This window comes from Bombina bombina, chromosome 6 (genome assembly GCF_027579735.1).
Source record: "Bombina bombina isolate aBomBom1 chromosome 6, aBomBom1.pri, whole genome shotgun sequence".
Taxonomy (NCBI): Eukaryota; Metazoa; Chordata; class Amphibia; order Anura; family Bombinatoridae; genus Bombina; species Bombina bombina.
This window is the reverse complement of record NC_069504.1, coordinates 771,388,954-771,410,653: the sequence shown is the minus strand read 5'-3', so window position 1 is coordinate 771,410,653 and position 21,700 is coordinate 771,388,954. Positions and strand designations below refer to the sequence as shown.

General features: G+C 39.0%; 1 protein-coding gene across 2 annotated transcripts in view; it reads right to left on the bottom strand.

Annotated features, from left to right (window-relative positions):
- ADGRE5 (adhesion G protein-coupled receptor E5) overlaps positions 1–21,700 on the bottom strand; it is a 580,790-nt gene that overhangs the window by 290,839 nt on the left and 268,251 nt on the right. For both annotated transcript variants that reach the window (XM_053718071.1, XM_053718072.1), the window contains exon 5: positions 16,470–16,565. In XM_053718071.1, coding sequence (XP_053574046.1) covers positions 16,470–16,565 — 96 coding nt within the window. The remainder of the gene's footprint in view (positions 1–16,469; positions 16,566–21,700) is intronic.

Below are 21,700 nucleotides of genomic sequence, written 5' to 3'. Positions count from 1 at the left end.
AAATTTGGAAGCTTTAACCCTTAAAATAACGGAACCGGAGCCGTTTTAACACTTTAACCCCTTTACAGTCCCTGGTATCTGCTTTGCTGAGACCCAACCAAGCCCAAAGGGGAATACGATACCAAATGACGCCTTCAGAAAGTCTTTTCTAAGTATCAGAGCTCCTCTCACATGCGACTGCATGCCATGCCTCTCAAAAACAAGTGCGCCACACCGGCGCGAAAATGAGGCTCTGCTTATGCTTTGGGAAAGCCCCAGAGAAATAAGGTGTCTAATACAGTGCCTGCCGATATTATAATATCAATAAAACCCAGATAAAATGATTCCTCAAAGCTAAATATGTTTTAAAACTGAATCGATTTAGCCCAGAAAAGTCTACAATCTTAATAAGCCCTTGTGAAGCCCTTATTTACCATCGTAATAAACATGGCTTACCGGATCCCATAGGGAAAAATGACAGCTTCCAGCATTACATCGTCTTGTTAGAATGTGTCATACCTCAAGCAGCAAGAGACTGCACACTGTTCCCCCAACTGAAGTTAATTGCTCTCAACAGTCCTGTGTGGAACAGCCATGGATTTTAGTTACGGTGCTAAAATCATTTTCCTCATACAAACAGAAATCTTCATCTCTTTTCTGTTTCTGAGTAAATAGTACATACCAGCACTATTTTAAAATAACAAACTCTTGATTGAATAATAAAAACTACAGTTAAACACTAAAAAACTCTAAGCCATCTCCGTGGAGATGTTGCCTGTACAACGGCAAAGAGAATGACTGGGGTAGGCGGAGCCTAGGAGGGATCATGTGACCAGCTTTGCTGGGCTCTTTGCCATTTCCTGTTGGGGAAGAGAATATCCCACAAGTAAGGATGACGCCGTGGACCGGACACACCTATGTTGGAGAAATCTCTCTTATGCTTATAGCTTTTTTAATTTTTTAATTTTTTATCCTTTTGATGATTAGATTTTTTTATTATAATGAAGAAAGTGCTAATAATGGTTTTAATTTAATTTATTGATTATCCTGTTAATGGTCCTTTCTCACCTCACTCTACATTCACATAACACATATAATATAAAACACACATGTGATTCATATAAAACACTCACGATTCACATCATATATATAATGCAAATATACACATATGTGTGCAAGATGACAAATTTTTTATATTACATTTTTTTTACACATATATATACTTTTTTGTATGGAACTGATTTTTTTTGCACTTGCACTTTATTACACTTGCATTGTATTTATTTTTGCGGTATAGAATTTTTTTTGCACAAGTCACTTGAATTTTTTGCTATCTATTAGTTTTACCATTATAGTGCTATCTGTGTATAGGATTGGTTAGATTTTCAAATATAATTTCGTTGTCTCTGTTTTCCTACTTTGTACAATGACAATAAAACGAATCTAATCTAATCTAAATCTAATATATATCTTAACTAAGAGATCTATATGAAAATTTGGTTATGTGTCACAGTAGTAACTAACCTCAGGTTTTTCCTAAGTTACAACAGTGACTTAATATTGCCGCATCTATTAACTACTGAAATCTGAATGTCTGATACCAGCAAGATAAGTTACGGCTTGTAGCACTATTATTACATAAGTTAGAACATACCTCCTGTTCCTGTATGGTAACGTCTCTGTTAGTGAATCTCCAGTCAAGTTGTTAGTGACTGTAGAGAGCAGGTTAGAGATGAAGCTGCTGTTATGTTGCGTAGCCTACCGGAGCTTACCCGGCGAGTCTGATGGGAGAAAGACACTGAAGGAGAGAGGCGGCCGCAGCTGATGACGTAGGCGGCCTGTTCAGAGTCTCCAGTTGTCAGGGGGAAGGCAGGGGTAGAGTTGCGGTATGTAAGTATAAGATCGCTCTTATACTTAACTTGTTGATGATTAGGTTCAGCGGATGTCAGGAAGAGGAGGCTGAAATAGTCTTTAGTAAGGACGAAGTGAGGATTTAGTATAACCACTAGAGTAGCTGACAGCTTGAAGAAGCAAATGAAACTTCAATAATCCAGCAAGGAAATGCTGGAAGAAAGTGCCCTTTATAGGAAGGAGGAGATCTCTCTTAAAGGAACAGTGTAACAAGAGGCAGAATTGAGGTCAATCCCTTACACTAGGCAAATTTACCATAAGATATGGATTAAATATCTTTATTGGTGTGAATCTATGGGCTACTCATGGAGTAGGGTTAGGATTCCCAGGATTTTGTCTTTTCTCCAAGTAGGATTGGAGAAAGGGTTATCAGCAAGTTCCTAAAAGGGTCAGATTTCTGCTTTATCTATTTTGTTACATAAGCATCTGACAGATGTTCTAGATGTGCAATCTTTTTGTCAGGCTCTGACTAGAATCAGGCCTGTATTTAGACCAATTACTCCTCCTTGGAGTTTAAATTTAGTTCTTAGAGTCCTTCAAGGGGTTCCATTTGAACCTATGCATTCCATGGATATTAAGTTATTATCTTGGAAAGTTTTATTTTTGGTTGCTATTTCTTCTGCTCGAAGAGTTTTCGGCATTTCAATATAATTCTCCTTACCTTATTTTCCATTCGGATAAGGTGGTGTTGCGTACAATACCTGTTTTTCTTCCTAAAGTTGTTTCTAACAAGAATATTAATCAGGAGATTGTTGTTCCTTCCTTGTGTCCTAATCCTTCTTCTAAGAAGGAACGTCTGTTACATAATTTAGACGTAGTCCGTGCTTTAAAGTTCTACTCTGAGACAGGTTATTAATTTTTGTAAACTTCAGACACCTCTGCATCTTGGCTTTTCCTTTCTCTTCCTAACTTCGGTCGAATGGCTGGAGTGGGAGGGAAGGTAGGAGCTATAGATACAGCTCTGCTGTGGTGCTCTTTGCCTCCTCCTGCTGGCCAGGAGGGGTAATCCCACAAGTAAGGATGAAATCCGTAGACTCATCATGTCTAAAAAGAAACAAATTTATCAGGTAAGCATAAATTTTCTTATATTTATATATATATTTATATAAATATATATATATATGTATATATATATATATATACTGTATATGTATATATATGTATATATATATATATATATATATATATATATATATATATATACACAATATATATATATACACAATATATATATATATATATATATATATATATATATATATATATATATATATATATATCAGTGGAGGCTCCCTATTAGGACAGTAAGGGCAGCGCCCCATTAGTCTTGGGCAAAAAACAAAAATAAAATTAATTAAATGCCATTTGCCAAAATATAAAAATAAATTAAAATGCGTTGTAAAGTTATAATTTTTTTCAGAAGTTGGAGTTTAATTTAAAATAATAATTGTAATATTTTCTTTTATTCTATGCAAAGCTTTTATTATTAAATACTGCCAGATTCAGAAACTAGAATCTAAGGGGGGCGTTTGTGGAATATGCCCTGTTTTATAGCACTTTGCACAAGCTTTGTGTGCCCCTATTGGCTGTTTGTCATGTGACCAATGCACTTTTTATTCGGGCCCCTAAGCACAGACGGACTTTTAATTTTTAATTGCTTATTGGTGGATAGCATGAGTGACATGGGCTTCTATTCTCTCATTGGACTCTCATGAGGGGTGGGATTGCAGCAAGCAAAGCGTGCCTAACTGTCTCCCAGAGCCGGGTGACTGCTGCTGACAGGGAGGGCTGAGCGAGTGGAGTTGGAGCTTATTAGAACACTGTATCTGCGAGTGCAGCTTTATTATGTGACTGAGAGCTGGAGAGGGCAATCTGCAAGCAGAGGGAGAGATCGATTACACTGCAAGCCAAGGATGCAGAGAGAGAAACATTAGGAAGACAATCAGTACCATCTTGTTATCTGGCTGTGAATAGGAGCAGGTGAGGATAGATATCATATCTGCATTTTACTTGTAAAGCTGTTCTTATGCCTTCCTGGCTGCAATAAACACAGGAGAAAGAATCAGAAAGGCATCAGAACAGCTTTACAAGTAAAATGCAGATTTGATATCTATTCTCACCTGTCAGATAACAATAGATCTGCATATCCCTGCTGTTACAGAGGCATTAGATTGTGCAGCAGGGATTAGTAGCTGGTGCTCTCACAGTTAACTTGCACTGCCCCTCCTCCTGCTAACCCATGGAGCTGTGGTGACATCATCATCCCCCTGCAGTAAGTGTGAGACAAGTTGACAGTGAGAGGCAGAAGGTAAGAGCCTTATAACCAGCCAGTGACAGGATCGTTTTTACCAGGATATACAGCACAATACTCTTACACACACTGAGTGTGTGTGAGAGTATTGTGCTGTATATCATGGCAAAAATGATCCTGCTTTACTAATTAGCAACAGATAAGCAAGCAAACAAGGAAATCCTGGGGTTCTCCACTGCAGGTCACAAGACACACTTATTGTATGTGATCTGAGGTCACATAAAACTAGTGTGCATTGTGTCTGCTTTACATCTGCAGGGATCAGTGGGAAATAATGTGTGAGATTAAAGGTGCACAAAAACACATAGCAAATGTAACTGTGGGACCATTAAAAACATTGCCTTACTATTTAAACTTTCAATATTAGAGGAGCTTGACTTCAAACCTGTAGTTTTACTTTCTTTTGTCAAAACATTCCTGTAATATGTCTCCTATGTGTCCCCAAGTTTGAGATATATATTATATATATGTATGTATGTGTGTGTGTGTGTGTGTATATATATATATATATATATATATATATATATGTGTATTTGTGTGTGTATATGTATATATATATATATATATATATATATATATGTACACACACAAATAACAGAATTTATGCTTACCTGATAAATTACTTTCTCCAACGGTGTGTCCGGTCCACGGCGTCATCCATTACTTGTGGGAAATATTCTTCCCCACAGGGAAAGGCAAGGAGAGCACACAGCAAGAGCTGTCCATATAGCTCCCCCTCTGGCTCCGCCCCCCAGTCATTCGACCGACGGTTAGGAGAAAAAGGAGAAACTATAGGGTGCCGTGGTGACTGTAGTGTACAAAGAAAAAAATTTTCAACCTGATTAGGAAACCAGGGCGGGCCGTGGACCGGACACACCGTTGGAGAAAGTAATTTATCAGGTAAGCATAAATTCTGTTTTCTCCAACATTGGTGTGTCCGGTCCACGGCGTCATCCATTACTTGTGGGAACCAATACCAAAGCTTTAGGACACGGATGAAGGGAGGGAGCAAATCAGGTTACCTAAATGGAAGGCACCACGGCTTGCAAAACCTTTCTCCCAAAAAAAGCCTACGAAGAAGCATAAGTATCAAATTTGTAGAATTTGTCAAAAGTGTGCAGAGAGGACCGAGTCGCTGCCTTACATATCTGATCAACAGAAGCCTCGTTCTTGTAGGCCCAAGTGGAAGCCACAGCCCTAGTAGAGTGAGCTGTGATTCGGTCAGGAGGTTGCCGTCCGGCAGTCTCATAAGCCAATCGGATAATGCTTTTCAGCCAGAAAGAGAGAGAGGTAGCAGTAGCTTTTTGACCTCTCCTCTTACCAGAGTAAACGACAAACAAAGATGAGGTTTGTCTAAAATCTTTTGTTGCTTCTAAGTAGAACTTTAAAGCACGAACAACATCTAAATTGTGTAATAAACGTTCATTCTTTGAAACTGGATTCGGACACAGAGAAGGAACAACTATTTCCTGGTTAATATTCTTGTTGGAAACAACTTTTGGAAGAAAACCAGGCTTAGTACGCAAAACAACCTTATCTGAATGGAAAACCAGATAGGGTGGATTACATTGCAAAGCAGATAATTCAGAAACTCTTCTAGCAGAAGAAATAGCAACCAAAAACAGAACTTTCCAAGATAATAACTTAATATCTATGGAATGTAAAGGTTCAAACGGAACCCCTTGAAGAACTGAAAGAACTAAATTTAAACTCCAAGGAGGAGTCATGGGTCTGTAAACAGGCTTGATTCTAACCAAAGCCTGAACAAAAGCTTGTACATCTGGCACAGCTGCCAGTCGTTTGTGTAACAAGACAGATAAAGCAGAAATCTGTCCTTTTAGAGAACTAGCTGACAACCCTTTATCCAAACCTTCTTGGAGAAAGGAGAGAATCTTTGGAATTTTAATCTTACTCCAGGAGAATCCCTTGGATTCACACCAGCAGATATATTTTTTCCATATTTTATGGTAAATCTTTCTAGTCACAGGTTTTCTGGCTTGGACCAGAGTATCCATCACAGAATTCGAAAACCCACGCTTGGATAAAATCAAGCGTTCAATTTCCAAGCAGTCAGCTGCAGAGAAACTAGATTTGGATGTTCGAATGGACCTTGTACTAGAAGATCCTGTCTCAAAGGTAGCTTCCATGGTGGAGCCGATGACATATTCACCAGGTCTGCATACCAAGTCCTGCGTGGCCACGCAGGAGCTATCAGAATCACCGAGGCCTTCTCCTGTTTGATCCTGGCTATGAGCCTGGGAAGGAGAGGAAACGGTGGAAACACATACGCTAGGTTGAACGACCAAGGCGCCACTAATGCATCCACTAGAGTCGCCTTGGGATCCCTGGATCTGGACCCGTAGCAAGGAATCTTAAAGTTCTGACGGGACGCCATTAGATCCATGTCTGGAATGCCCCATAATTGGGTTAACTGAGCAAAGACCTCCGGGTGGAGTTCCCACTCCCCCGGATGGAAAGTCTGACGACTCAAATAGTTCGCCTCCCAGTTGTCTACTCCTGGGATGTGAATAGCAGATAGATGGCAGGAGTGATTCTCTGCCCATTGGATAATCTTGGTTACTTCCTTCATCGCTAGGGAACTCTTTGTTCCCCCCTGATGATTGATGTACGCAACAGTCGTTATGTTGTCCGACTGAAATCTTATGAACCTGGCTTCCGCTAGCTGAGGCCAAGCCAGGAGCGCATAGAATATTGCTCTTAGTTCCAAAATGTTTATCGGGAGAAGCGACTCTTCCCGAGACCATAGGCCCTGAGCTTTCAGGGAGTCCCAGACCGCGCCCCACCCCAAGAGGCTGGCGTCGGTCGTGACGATGACCCACTCCGGTCTGCGGAAACTCATTCCCTGAGACAGGTGATCCTGGGTCAACCACCAGAGAAGTGAGTCCCTGGTTACCTGGTCTACTTGAATTTGGGGAGACAAGTTTGTATAGTCCCCATTCCTCTGATTGAGCATGCACAGCTGTAATGGTCTTAGATGAATTCGAGCAAAAGGAACCACGTCCATTGCTGCGACCATTAGTCCTATTACTTCCATGCACTGAGCTATGGAGGGTTGAGGAATAGAATGAAGAACTCGACAAACGTTTAGAAGCTTTAGCTTTCTGACTTCTGTCAGGAAGATCTTCATTTCCACAGAATCTATTATTGTTCCCAGAAAAGGAACCCTTGTGGACGGTGACAGTGAACTCTTTTCTATGTTCACCTTCCACCCGTGAGATCTGAGAAAAGCCAACACAATGTCTGTGTGGGCCCTTGCTTTGGAAAGAGACGACGCTTGGATTAGGATGTCGTCTAGATAAGGTGCTACAGCGATGCCCCTCGGCCTTAGGACCGCTAGAAGGGACCCTAGCACCTTTGTGAAAATTCTGGGAGCGGTGGCTAAACCAAATGGAAGAGCCACGAACTGGTAATGTTTGTCCAGAAAGGCGAACCTCAGGAACTGATGATGAGTTTTGTGGATTGGAATATGCAGATACGCATCCTTTAGATCCACGGTAGTCAAATATTGACCCTGCTGGATTGTCGGCAAGATTGTCCGAATGGTTTCCATTTTGAAGGATGGAACACTGAGGAACTTGTTTAATATCTTTAAATCCAGAATTGGCCTGAAAGTTCCCTCTTTTTTGGGAACCACAAACAGGTTTGAGTAAAAACCTAGACCTTGTTCCCCGGAGGGGACTGGGTTTATCACTCCCATTTTTGATAGGTCTCTTACACAATGTAAGAATGCCTGTTTCCTTATCTGGTCTGAAGATAAGCGAGACAGGTGGAACCTTCCCCTTGGAGGAAGTCCCTTGAACTCTAGCAGGTATCCCTTGGAGACTATCTCTAGTGCCCAGGGATCCAGAACATCTCTTGCCCAAGCCTGAGCGAAGAGAGATAGTCTGCCCCCTACCAGATCCGGTGCCGGATCGGGGCTACCCCTTCATGCTGTCTTGGTAGCAGCAGCAGGTTTCTTGGTCTGTTTACCCTTGTTCCAGCCTTGCATGGGCTTCCAAGTGGGTTTGGGCTGGGCCGCGTTACCTTCTTGTCTAGCGGCAGTGGAGTTATTAGCCGGTCTGTTCCTGAAATTGCGAAAGGAACGAAAATTAGACTTGTTCTTACCCTTAAAAGGCCTATCCTGTGGGAGGGCATGGCCCTTACCCCCAGTGATGTCTGAAATAATTTCCTTCAATTCCGGCCCAAAAAGGGTCTTACCCTTGAAAGGAATATTAAGTAACTTAGTCTTGGACGACACATCTGCCGACCAGGATTTCAGCCAAAGCGCCCTCCGCGCTACTATAGCAAAACCTGAGTTTTTCGCCGCCAATTTCGTTATTTGAAAGGCGGCATCCAATATAAAGGAATTAGCTAATTTTAATGCGTGAATTCTGTCTATGACTTCTTCATAGGAAGTCTCTTTCTGGAGCGACCTTTCTAGTTCCTCAAACCAAAAGGACGCCGCTGAAGTGACAGTAATAACACACATAGCTGGTTGAAGGATGAACCCTTGCTGAACAAAAATCTTTTTAAGCAATCCTTCCAATTTTTTATCCATAGGATCTTTGAAAGCGCAGCTGTCCTCTATAGGAATAGTGGTGCGCTTCGCTAGTGTTGAAACAGCTCCCTCAACCTTCGGGACCGTCTGCCATGCGTCCCTTCTAGGGTCTACTATGGGAAACATTTTCTTAAATATAGGAGGTGGGGCAAAGGGTACACCTGGCTTCTCCCACTCCTTTTCCACTATGTTCGCTACCCTTTTGGGTATTGGAAAAGCGTCGTCGTGCACTGGGACCTCTAAAAATTTGTCCAATTTGCACAACTTCTCTGGTACTACCATAGAATCACAGTCATCCAGAGTAGCTAATACCTCCTTTAGCAAAGCGCGGAGATGTTCTAGCTTAAACTTAAATGCTACTATATCAGGTTCTGCCTGTTGAGAAATTTTTCCTGAGTCTGAAATTTCACCCTCAGACAGCCCTTCCCTCACAGCCAATTCCGATTGATGTGAGGGTAAAATAGATAAAGCATCGTCAGCGTCTGATTGTTCATCCCTTTTATCTGTATTTAAAGCTGAACAATCACGCTTTCTCTGAAATGCTGGCAGTTTGGATAAAAGATTTGCTATAGAATTATCCACTACTGCTGTTAATTGTTGCATAGAAATAAGCACTGGCGCGCTAGGTGTCGCCTGCGCGGGCAAAGCTGGTGTAGACACAGAAGGAGAAGATGTAGAACTATCCCCACTACCTTCATTAGCTAAATCATCTTGGGCAACATTATGAAATGTAACAAGAGCTGTCCTCATTTTGTTTGGACGCTATGGCACAATTATCACAAACACTCGAAGGGGGAACCACATTTGTCTCTACACACACAGAACATAGGTTATCTGATGGCACAGACATGTTAAACAGATTTAGGCAGGCAAACAATGCAATAAAAACGATTTTAAACAAAAACGTTACTGTCTCTTTAAATAATAAAATGACACACTTTATTTCTGAATGTTCAAAAAACTATGAAGGCAATATCCGATTTTTCTGAAATTTGGACCCCAGTGTCTTAATGCTTAGAAAGTATTGCACAGCAAATATGGAGACTCTAGCTCTTACAACAAGCAAACCGGAGCTAATTGTTGGATTTAACCGTTTTTATACACCACAATCCCTGCTTACAGCATTGCTGCAGCTTTTACCTTTCTTAGGGGTCAATCATCCACAGAAAGAAGCCTTCTGGAGTCACTTTCTGAGCCACAGGACCCTCTCACATGGAACTGCATGCACTGCCTTGAAATTAACTGAAGTGCCAAAATGAGGCCTCCTCCCTCAGTACACTAGAGTAAAGGGGCCTTCCTGACTAGATTTAGGTGTCTAAAGCAAGCCAGATAAAAAAAAAAAACGTCCCCAAGTGTATATGAGCTTATAAAACATTTCAATTGCCATCATTTTGTAATAAAAAACAATCGATTTGGCCCCTGACAGTGTCTACCAGCATAAAAATCAAAAAGGGGAAGCCTGTTATCTTTTTTGCTGAGGTGAAAGAAAAATGGCTTACCGTTTTCCCTGAGGGGAAAAATGACTGTCATCTAGCATTAGCCTGTGTTGTTAGAAGGAGACTAGTCATACCTGAAGCAGATAAGTCTGCAAACTGTTACCCCCAACTGAAGTTCTCTGGTTTCAACAGTCCTGCGTGGTAACAGAAATGGATTTTAGTTACTTGTGCTAAAATCATAGCCCTCTTAAACAGAAATCTTCATCACTTTTCTGTTGTAGAGTAAATAGTACAAGCCAGCACTATTTTAAAATAACAAACTCTTGATAGAAGAATAAAAAACTACAACTAACACCACAAACTCCTCACCATCCCCGTGGAGATGCTACTTGTTCAGAGCGGCAAGGAGAATGACTGGGGGGCGGAGCCAGAGGGGGAGCTATATGGACAGCTCTTGCTGTGTGCTCTCCTTGCCTTTCCCTGTGGGGGAGAATATTTCCCACAAGTAATGGATGACGCCGTGGACCGGACACACCAATGTTGGAGAAATATATATTTATTAGTGATATGGGAGGAACCATCTGAGGCAGGGCTTTATATGAAGGGGTGAGGTCTAGCGCCTCACCATATTTAAAATTCCCCAGCCACCACTGATACATACATACAAATATATATATATACCATCCAAAGAAAAGCCACTTACTGGACTTGTAAAATAAAATTTAACATTTATTGAGCCAATATAAAAGGCATAATGTTTCGGTGCTCTTCCAGCACCTTTGTCAAATGCCAAACATGATCCACAAAATATAAACCTAAAAACAATTGCACCCTAGCAGTTGATATACTTGTGGGATCAAATGAATATGTATGGAGAGAGAGATATATGTATATGTATGGAGAGAGAAATATATGTATATGTATGGAGAGAGAGATATATGTATATGTATGGAGAGAGAGATGTATATATTGAATATACAGATATATGTATATGTGTGTTTTTGTAGGTAATCTTCTCTGATGAGTATAGTTTTCAGCTTTGCACAACACCTGGCCGTCTAATGGTTAGATGAAGACCTGGAGAGGCCTACAAGCCACAGTGTCTTGCACCCACTGTGAAATTTGGTGGAGAATCGTTGATGATCTGGGGGTGCTTCAGCAAGGCTGGAATCCAACAGATCTATCTTTGTGAATGATGCATGAATCAAGCTACATACAAGGTTATCCTTGAAGAAAACTTGCTTTCTTCTGCTCTGACAATGTTCCCCAACTCTAAAGATTTTTTTTTTTCCAGCAGGACAATGCTCCATGCCACACAGCCAGGTCAATCAAGGTGTGAATGGAGGACCATCAGATCAAAACCCTGTCATGGCCAGCTCAATCTCCAGACCTGAACCCCATTGAAAACATCTGGAATGTGATCAAGAGAAAAATGAAAGGTCACAAACCATCAAAGCCGAGCTGCTTGAAGTTTTGCTCCAGGAGTGACATAAAGCCACTAAGCAGCAATGTGAAAGAATGGTGGAGAGTATGCCAATATGTATGAAAGCTATGATGGAAAATGAGGGTTATTCCACCAAATTTTGATTTCGGAACTCTAGCTTAGTTAAAACATTAGTATTGTGTTGTTTAAAAATGAATATGAACTAGTTTTCTTTGCAGTATTCGATGACTGAAAACACTGCATCTTTTTTTTTATATTGACCAGTAGTAATTTTCTGCAAATAAATGCTCTAAATGATGATATTGTTATTTGGAATTTGGGAGAAATGTTGTCTGTAGTTAATAAAAAAAATAAACGTTCATTTTACAATCAAACACAGACCTATAAATAGTAAGACCAGAGAAACTGATAATTTTGCAGTGGTCCCCTAATTTTTTCCAGGGCTTTATGTATGTATGTGTATGTATATATATATATATATATATATATAAAGATATATTTATCTATATAAAAATAACAGTGAAGAACATAGGTATTCCAAGTATTCTTAACACTGGCTTTAGCACGGTTGTACTAGAGCGGTGTGAAATTGGCACCCCATGTAATTAAATTGTGAATACAAATATACCATTATCTAGTGCCACGTTTGTGCTTATTTGTGCCACAAAAATGAACGTTAGTGCCAGTCTCATTTCAGAGATATTGCACATTACATTTTAGCTCATGTGAGCTCAATCTTCACCCACTTTCTACCCCATGTAATTAAATTGTAAAAAACAATATGCCATTCGTTAGTGCTGCGTTTGTGCTGATTTGTGCCAGTTTCGTTTCTGAGATATTGCATTGCATCTTTTTCTGTACACATCCATGTCTTTAATATTTTTCCAACAGAAGAAAAACAATTTTTTTCTCAAATCAGCACAAATACCACAAACAAAAGGTATATTTTAATCAGACTATACATACATAGACACTCATTTATTGATATATCGTCGATTTTAGTCAACTCTCACTTTATGTAACGCCAATCAGATTACACTTGTCATATATCTCTGATCCTTAATCGTAAGCATTAGATCTATTATATTCCCAACTACAACGAAACACGATCCCACTGTGGACTTTTAGACCGGATGGTAAACAGAGGATTGACAATTTCCCATCCGGCAGCCAACCGGAAGTTTGCGTCACACCTACTTCCGGTTTTATGAAACTATCCATTTCCGGTTTGGCGTAATCACATATCCCCGATCAAACTGTTAGGTCTCTAAGAGATACTGTCTCATATCTATACAACTATTTGGGAATAATTTCAACAATAGAAGTTTGGGCAAATGAGACACAATTAATCAGCCATGATTGTTATTTACCGGTACTACATATCCGGTTCAAAGGGTCAGTATATCCGGTACACCACTTCCGGTGACACCAGGTATGTTTTTTGGCGCCAAAGACAAGTTACTCTGATTGGCCACATAAAGGTATAAAGGGACTTACTCACCTAACCATATACTAGTCTTCAGAAAGGCCCTATTAGTGGGCCAAAACGCGTTGGCAATATATGGTGAGCTACATTCCAATTATATGTTATATATTTTTTTTTTTGATTCAATAGTTTTTATTGTTTTTTTTGTTTCAAAACAATACATCCGAAAAAAAAAATTACATTCAACATTTGAAACACTGTATAATTGCAAATTCAATAATTATTAATCAATGGCTTATTTGTGAAAGACTGTTATACAGCATGAAAAGAGAATAGTATAGAAAAACATACGATTCATAGAGAATACAATCAATCTTTGGTTGTTGATAAGCTGTCCGATAATAGTGTCCCTTATATAAGGGGCAGTGGGGGAAGGAGGGGGGGAAGGAAGGAGAGGGATATGGGGGGCGGGAAAGGTAGAGTGCCAGAGGGGTTTGTAAAGATTTCAGGAGTTTAGGGACAATTCTAGTCTATCCCTATTTTATGCTTTAGGCTTCTCTGTCCTCGTTTAGGTTATGGAGGCCTTGTTCCCAGATAAAGAACATGTCATTAAAAAAGTCTCGTTTTCCCACATAGTAGAAATGTTGTTTTTCTAGTTTCAGTATGTGTCCTACTTCTGCTACCCACTGTGTGTGTATTGGAATGTTTTGCGTCTTCCACATTCTAGGTATCAGTCTCTTTGCACATGCTAACATCAATTTGAGAAGTTTCGTGCGATATATGCAGTGTATTGGTGGGATCATATTGAGCAATACAAGTCTAGGGTTAAAGGTGATTTCCAGGCCTAAAATTTTATTAGTACAACTTTCTATGTTTTGCCAGAATTCCGATAAGAGGGGGCAACCCCACCAAATGTGGGTCATTGTCCCCAGTTCTCCGCAACGCCTCCAACAGGTTGATGAAGCAGTAGGGTAAATATATCTGAGGCGCTGGGGCGTTAAATACCACCGGGTAAGTATTTTGTAATTCAGTTCAGATATGAACAGAGAAGTTGAGGCAGAGTGTGTCATTGTGAAGCTATTTATATGTTATATATTTTAAACAGTATTATGCTATGTCACTGTTTTTTGTTCACAGGTTTTGAGGATTTTTACTTCTATTTTTTTGGATGCTTTTAATTCAAGATTGGATTAACTACTGACGTATATCCTGTATTTTTCTTATTTTTTATTGTTAACCCATCCCCATATTTTCACTAATTTTTTTCACTAGTTTTTGGACACACTAGTTGTTGACATTTTTTGATACATTTTTGGATTAATTTTTACATTGTGGATTTTTTCATCCTTTCCGGCACCCACTTTTTGGACATTATAGGAGATCTGTCACAGCATTTGATGAACTTTTTGATTAGATATTAACTTACGCTTTTTTTTTGCTATTTGACTGTATTTTATCCACTTGTTTTTTTATCCACTTGCTATCTACTTTTTTTACACTATTATTGCACTGATTACTGATTTTGTAATTTATTATTCTTAGAGTACATATTGTCAGCGCACCACACGCTATATCTTTATCCGTTGTACCTACATTTTGTGTTCTTGAACTTACAGTCATGGATCCATGCATTTATATGTAATTTTATATGTAATTTTGTTATTACCAATCATAACTCGTTACTTATGTATTAAGTGTTATTAAATACTTTTTAATAGTTATAGGTTAAATTTGACTGTTATCAGACCTTGCCTTTGGTTAGGCGCTCCTTCAACCCTCTCTTTTTTCTATATACTTTCTCTGTATTGTGGGTAGCTGGGGACCCATTCTGTTAAGGAGCCACAGGTCGTTCTCTCCAAGCGCTGTAGGATAATACTTATCTATGTATGTATGTATGTATGTATGTATGTATGTATGTATGTATATATATATATATATATATAAAAAGATATATTTATCTATATAAAAATAACAGTGAAGAACATAGGTATTCCAAGTATTCTTAACGCTGGCTTTAGCACGGTTGTACTAGAGCTGTGTGAAATTGGCACCCCATGTAATTAAATTGTGAATACAAATATACCATTATCTAGTGCCACGTTTGTGCTTATTTGTGCCACAAAAATGAACGTTAGTGCCAGTCTCATTTCAGAGATATTGCACATTACATTTTAGCTCATGTGAGCTCAATCTTCACCCACTTTCTACCCCATGTAATTAAATTGTAAAAAATAATATGCCATTCGTTAGTGCTGCGTTTGTGCTGATTTGTGCCAGTTTCGTTTCTGAGATATTGCATTGCATCTTTTTCTGTACACATCCATGTCTTTAATAATTTTCCAACAGAAGAAAAACAATTTTTTTCTCAAATCAGCACAAATACCACAAACAAAAGGTATATTTTTTCATGATTTAATTACATGGGGTAGAAAGTGGGTGGAGATGAGGTCACATGGGCTAAAATATAATGTGTAGTATCTCAAAAACGAAACTAGCACAAATGTTTGTTTTTGCAGCAAAAATCAGCACAAACAAACAGTGTATTTATTTATTTTTATGATTTAATTACTTGGGGTGGAAAGTGGGAGGAGAAGTCACATGGGATACAATATAAAGTGCAATATCTCTGAAATGAAAAAGGCACAAATGTTCATTTTTGCAGCACAAACGTATCACACTAACGAATGGTATATATATTTTCATGATTTCATTAAATAAGGTTGAAAGTGGGCTGAGATGAGGTCACATGAGCTGAAAAATAAAGTGCAATATCTCAGTAACTAAACCATTTGTGCAGCACAAATCAGCACAAACGTAGCACTAACGAATGGTAGATTTGTATACATGGGGTGGAAAGTGGGCGGAGATTGAGGTCACATGAGCTAAAATATAATGTGCAATATCTCTGAAATGAAACCAGCACTAACGTTCATTTTTGCAGCACAAATCAGCACAAATGTAGCACTAACAAATAGTATATTTGTTTTCACAATTTAATTACATTGGGTTCCAACTTCACACAGCTTTGCACCTTTGGGTTAGAGCTTGAGCGAAAGACAAAAAAGGCTTTTTCAGCATGCCCCATAGAAGTCTATGGAAACCTCCAGATGTTAGCGATTGAGTGATAACGTTTTACTTTCAACTTGTAATACCAGAGTAAACATAGGAGCGCTAAAACAATCATTGTTGCCATATAGTGATCAAGTCTTGTGGATGCTCCTGAACCTACCTCAGGATTTTCTCATGGAAGGAAGCCAAGTTTCAAGAATGAGAAATAATTTTATTTGAAAACAAAAGTAACTGAGAAAGTTTTTTTTTTTTACATTGTGCCTCAATCATGAAAGTTTCATTTTGACTTCCATGTGCTTTAAACAGGTTTGTTTCACATTGCAGAATATACTCACCATCTGCACAATCTGGGCCTATATATCCCTCGAAGCAGCTACAGTTAATACCATCTTCAGTTAACCAACCGTTTTGTCCTTCACACAAGGTTTTATCTGCAAGGAGTCAATGAAAATTAGGACTACTGTTAAATGACACAGAAATATATGTTTTCTGTTACACCCACTGAAATAAGAAATAAGCATCAAAATAAATACAATATGCAACTCTTAGAATTATTTACTCCAAAGAAAAATTTTGACCTAAACTAGAATATAAAAATGCTAGGCTGATTCTATAGATTTGATAGTTTTAGCATCAAACTATGAGAAGATACAGTATTTGCAGAAATAAAAATGTAACATCTTCATAGTTCCTCCAAATGTACCCTCAGCGTCCTCTACAGGCTCCAGAATTAAAGCTGCAAGATCCAAACATAAGAACAGAAAAGCATTTCTTGTCCCAAGAAAGGAGCATGTTGAGTATCAATGAGCCATATTGGAGGTGGTGGGGGCAGCTCAAGGCTAATGATATTCAAGAGTGAGTTGGAAATTCAATAGAAAAGCCGGTGAGAGTCCACTATTATTACTCCTGGGAATTACTCTTCCCTACCACTTGGAGGAGGCAAAGATTCACAAACCCCAAGAACTCTATAAAACCCCTCCCACCTCACCAGTTCCTTGTCTCTGCTAGAGGTGGTTGAAGAATGAAGATGTGCATTTGGTTCTTCAGAGAGAGAGGTTCTCAGATCAAGTTGAAGTCTGTTTCATCTCAGTACAGTTGCTTGGCGGAGGGATTTATTTGGAGTATTGTAAGTGACATATACAGTATCTCACAAAAGTGAGTACACCCCTCACATTTTTAAATATATTTTATTTTATATTTTCATGTGACAACGCTGAAGAAATGACACTTTGCTACAATGTAAAGTAGTGAGTGTACAGCCTGTATAACAGTGTAAATTTGCTGTCCCCTCAAGATAACTCAACACTCAGCCATTAATGTCTAAACTGTTGGCAACAAAAGTGAATACACCAATAAGTGGAAATGTCCAAATTGGGCCCAAAGTGTCAATATTTTGTGTGGCCACCATTATTTTCTAGCACTGCCTTAACCCTCTTGGTCATGGAGTTCACCAGAGCTTCACAGGTTGTCATTGGAGTCCTCTTCCACTCCTCCATGACAACAGCATGGAGCTGGTGGATGTTAGAGACCTTGCACTCCCCTACCTTCCGTTTGAGGATGCCCCACAGATGCTCAATAGGGTTTACGTCTGGAGACATGCTTGGCCGGTACATCAACTTTACCCTCAGCTTCTTTAGCAAGGTAGTGGTCGTCTTGGAGGTGTGTTTGGAGTCATTATCATGTTGGAATACTGCCCTGCGGCCCAGTCTCTGAAGGGAGGGGATCATGCTCTGCTTCAGTATGTCACAGTACATGTTGGCATTCATGGTTCTCTCAATGAACTGTAGCTTCCCTGTGCCGGCAACACTCATGCAGGCCCAGACCATGACACTCCCACCACCATGCTTGACTATAGGCAAGACACACTTGTCTTTGTACTCCTCGCCTGGTTGCCGCCACACACGCTTGACACCATCTGAACCAAATAAGGTTATCTTGGTCTCATCGGACCACAAGACATGGTTCCAGTAATCCATGTCCTTAGTCTGCTTGTCTTCAGCAAACTGTTTGCAGGCTTTCTTATGCATCATCTTTAGAAGAGGCTTCCTTCTGGGACGACAACCTCTGGATATGACGCTGAGCACGTGCACTTAAAGGGACACTAAACCCAAAAAAAAAATTATTTCGTGATTCAGATAGAGCATGCAATTTTAAGCAACTTTCTAATTTACTCCTATTATCAATTTTTCTTTGTTTTCTTGCTATCTTTATTTGAAAAAGAAGGCATCTAAGCTATTTTTTTTATTCAGAACCCTGGACAGCACTTGTTTATTGGTGGGTGAATTTATCCACCAATGAGCAAGAGCAACCCAGGTTGTTCACCAAAAATGGGCCGGCATCTAAACTTACATTCTTGCTTTTCAAATAAAGATACCAAGAGAATGAAGAAAAATTGATAATAGGAGTAAATAAGAAAGTTGCTTAAAATTGCATGCTCTATCTGAATCACAAAAGAAAAAATTTGGATTCAGTGTCCCTTTAACTTCTTTGGTCGACCATGGCGAGGCCTGCTCTGAGTGGAACCTGTCCTGTGAAACCGCTGTATGGTCTTGCCCACCGTGCTGCAGCTCAGTTCCAGGGTCTTGGCAATCTTCTTATAGCCTAGGCCATCTTTATGTAGAGCAACAATTATTTTTTCAGATCCTCAGAGAGTTCTTTGCCATGAGGTGCCATTTTGAACTTCCAGTGACTAGTATGAGAGAGTGTGAGAGTGATAACGCCAAATTTAACACACCTGCTCCCCATTCACACCTTAGACCTTGTAACACTAACGAGTCACATGACACCGGGGAGGGAAATAACTAAATGGGTCCAATTTGGACATTTCTACTTAGGGGTGTACTCACTTTTGTTGCCAACGGTTTAGACATTAATGGCTGTGTGTTGAGTTATTTTGAGGGGACAACAAATTGACACTGTTATACAGGCTATACACTCACTATTTTACATTGTAGCAAAGTGTCATTTCTTCAGTGTTGTCACATGAAAAGATATAATAAAATATTTACAAAAATGTGAGGGGTGTACTCATTTTTGTGAGATACTGTATATTTCACCAGTGGGTATTTAGTCACAAGCCTTGCCATGGGGGTCACAGGGACTTGTCCTTTGCCTATGCCTGTTGGTTTGTCAATATACTCATATTCCAGTTCCTCTGCTGCTATGTTTTTAGCACTGGTCTTGTTTTCCTACTGGTTTCCTCCATTAGCAGAGTACCTTTGGGTAAGTACTATGTTTTAAATTATTTTGCACTCTATAAGCCATCTAGGGTTTCACTATATATATATTGTAATATATGTGCATAGCCTTGGGAGTTATATATATATATAATTTGATATTTACCCTTTAAAAATGTTAATATGCTTATTTTTAACCATGTCATTTTTTCATGTGCATACATTTTTTGACACTTCTGTGTTTTCACATGGATATTTTGACACACGCTAGTATTACACAAGCATTTTTTTTTTTTACGCAAGCCGGTCTTCGGGTTTGTACTTTTTGGCTCCCTTTTCTATTATATATGGCATAAGTTTGACGCGCGCCTCACTTTACAAGTGTGCTGTTTGGATCCAAAATGTACTTGTCGTTTATTAGTGATTTTTCAAATTGTAAGTTTTTTAAGAGTTTCTTTCATAGGGAGTAAGTGTCTCCCTTTCTTTGAGAGCTTTTTTAATTGGGATATTATCATTTAACTTTATGTTTTCTGCATTTAACTTTATTATTAGTTTTTCTGCAGTTATGGAGCCTTGTTATTCTGTCCCTAATTCTTCCTTTGAAGCTGGGTTATTTGAACATTTTACTACCAGTGTTAAATGTTTAAATTATTATTTGCTAAGGTATTTCCTTCAGCAATCTTATGCAATAAATGTATTGATGTTTTAATGCATTCTGACCACTACTACTGCTGTTCTTGCTTCAGAGGGTATTATTGCTCCTTCTGTTTGCTCCTTACAGGAGGAATATACTACTTTTTCTTCTGGAATTAAGAATTTTATTTGAAAAACAGTACTTACAGTAAATGTTGGTGGCCATGCCTCTTTCAACTAAGTGTACAAAGGTCAGATCAGAATTTACTTTCTACTAGTTTTTAGCCTGCTAGGGTAATGTTTCTAGTTATGAGGTTGCTGTGTCCTAAGAGGGGGTGGTTTTCTCTGTTGAGCAGAGTCTTTCTCTGATATTTTTTCTGAAACATACTTTTATTCACTTTATGTTGAGCATATTCATTCTATTTTCAAGGGAATTTTGGCTTACTTACTTTAGAGGTTAATGTCCCTAAAGTATATGGGGCTATAACATTTAAACTGTTGTACTGTTTGTTAAACCCTTGGGTAAATCCCTTAATGTGTTTCTTGTCCCTATTGCAGTTTCTCAGATTATACACAAAAATTGTACTATGCCAGGTATACCTTTTATTCCTTCTGCAATGTTTAAGGCCTCGATTTATTAATACTTCAACTGATAATACGCTTGAATTTTGCGTCAAATTAGACGCAAAGTTGATCCGCCGTATTTAAGAAAGCTTCAACATCGTCAAATGTTGCAATGTTCAACGTAATATACACTCCAGTGAGATCAATCCGACGCATATCGATACTCGCAGTCTTCGAGCGGAATACTGATGATCCGCTTTCATATTCCCCTCAATTGTAGTGTAATACTCATGATCCAACTTCACATTCGACTCTATTTGAACCTCTTGCAAATTTATAAAAAATTAAACTGGTACGCTTGCGTCTATTCCGACGCAGCGTACCTATCATTCAAACCGCCACCTCTGAGGCCGTGAATGCCATAGGAATCAATGGGAGTCTGAAACGTTTTGCTCTAATGCTTTTTGTCTTCACAGACATTTAACAATGGACATACTGAATAATTTAAATTAGCGCAACTTTTTTGTCAGTAAAGGACGATATTATTGAACTATCAGAATCATGAAGTATAATAAAAATTATTCATGTCTCTTTTATCTTTTATGATAAAAAATATATTAACATGGTTAACTTCTGTTCTCATGGTGCAGTAATAAGTCTGTGTAAGGCATATCCTGATTCCTAGTATAATAAAAAATAAAATATATATATAAAATCTCTATACTTTAATAGTAATTTCGAACGCCAAAGTAATTACTTTAATTGCAGCAATCAATATGGTGCTTCTACCTGCATTTCCAGCTGATGAACCTGTCATTATTGTCTATATAAAGGGATGTTACTTGCATTATAAAAGGGAGTATCTAACAACACAGAAAGGTTGGTGTATGCATTTTGGTTTGTGAGATGGAGATGATAAATGATTTTGCATTTGCGATCCAAAAACAACGCAGGAGAAGGAGGTTGTTGTACCTGGCTGACCATCAGGAAAGACGCAGAAGAGTACCCAGGTTATTCTTACCCAGGATAGGCCTGCATGCCCTGAGTGATAAGGAGGCTAGCCGCAGATTCAGGTTAAATAGGGTTTCAATAGAGAGGCTCTACCTGGAAATAAAAGACTCCCTGGAACTGCTAACAGCAAGGACAAGGGCAATCCCTGGTATGCTAAAACTGCTGTCTGTCCTCTATTTCCT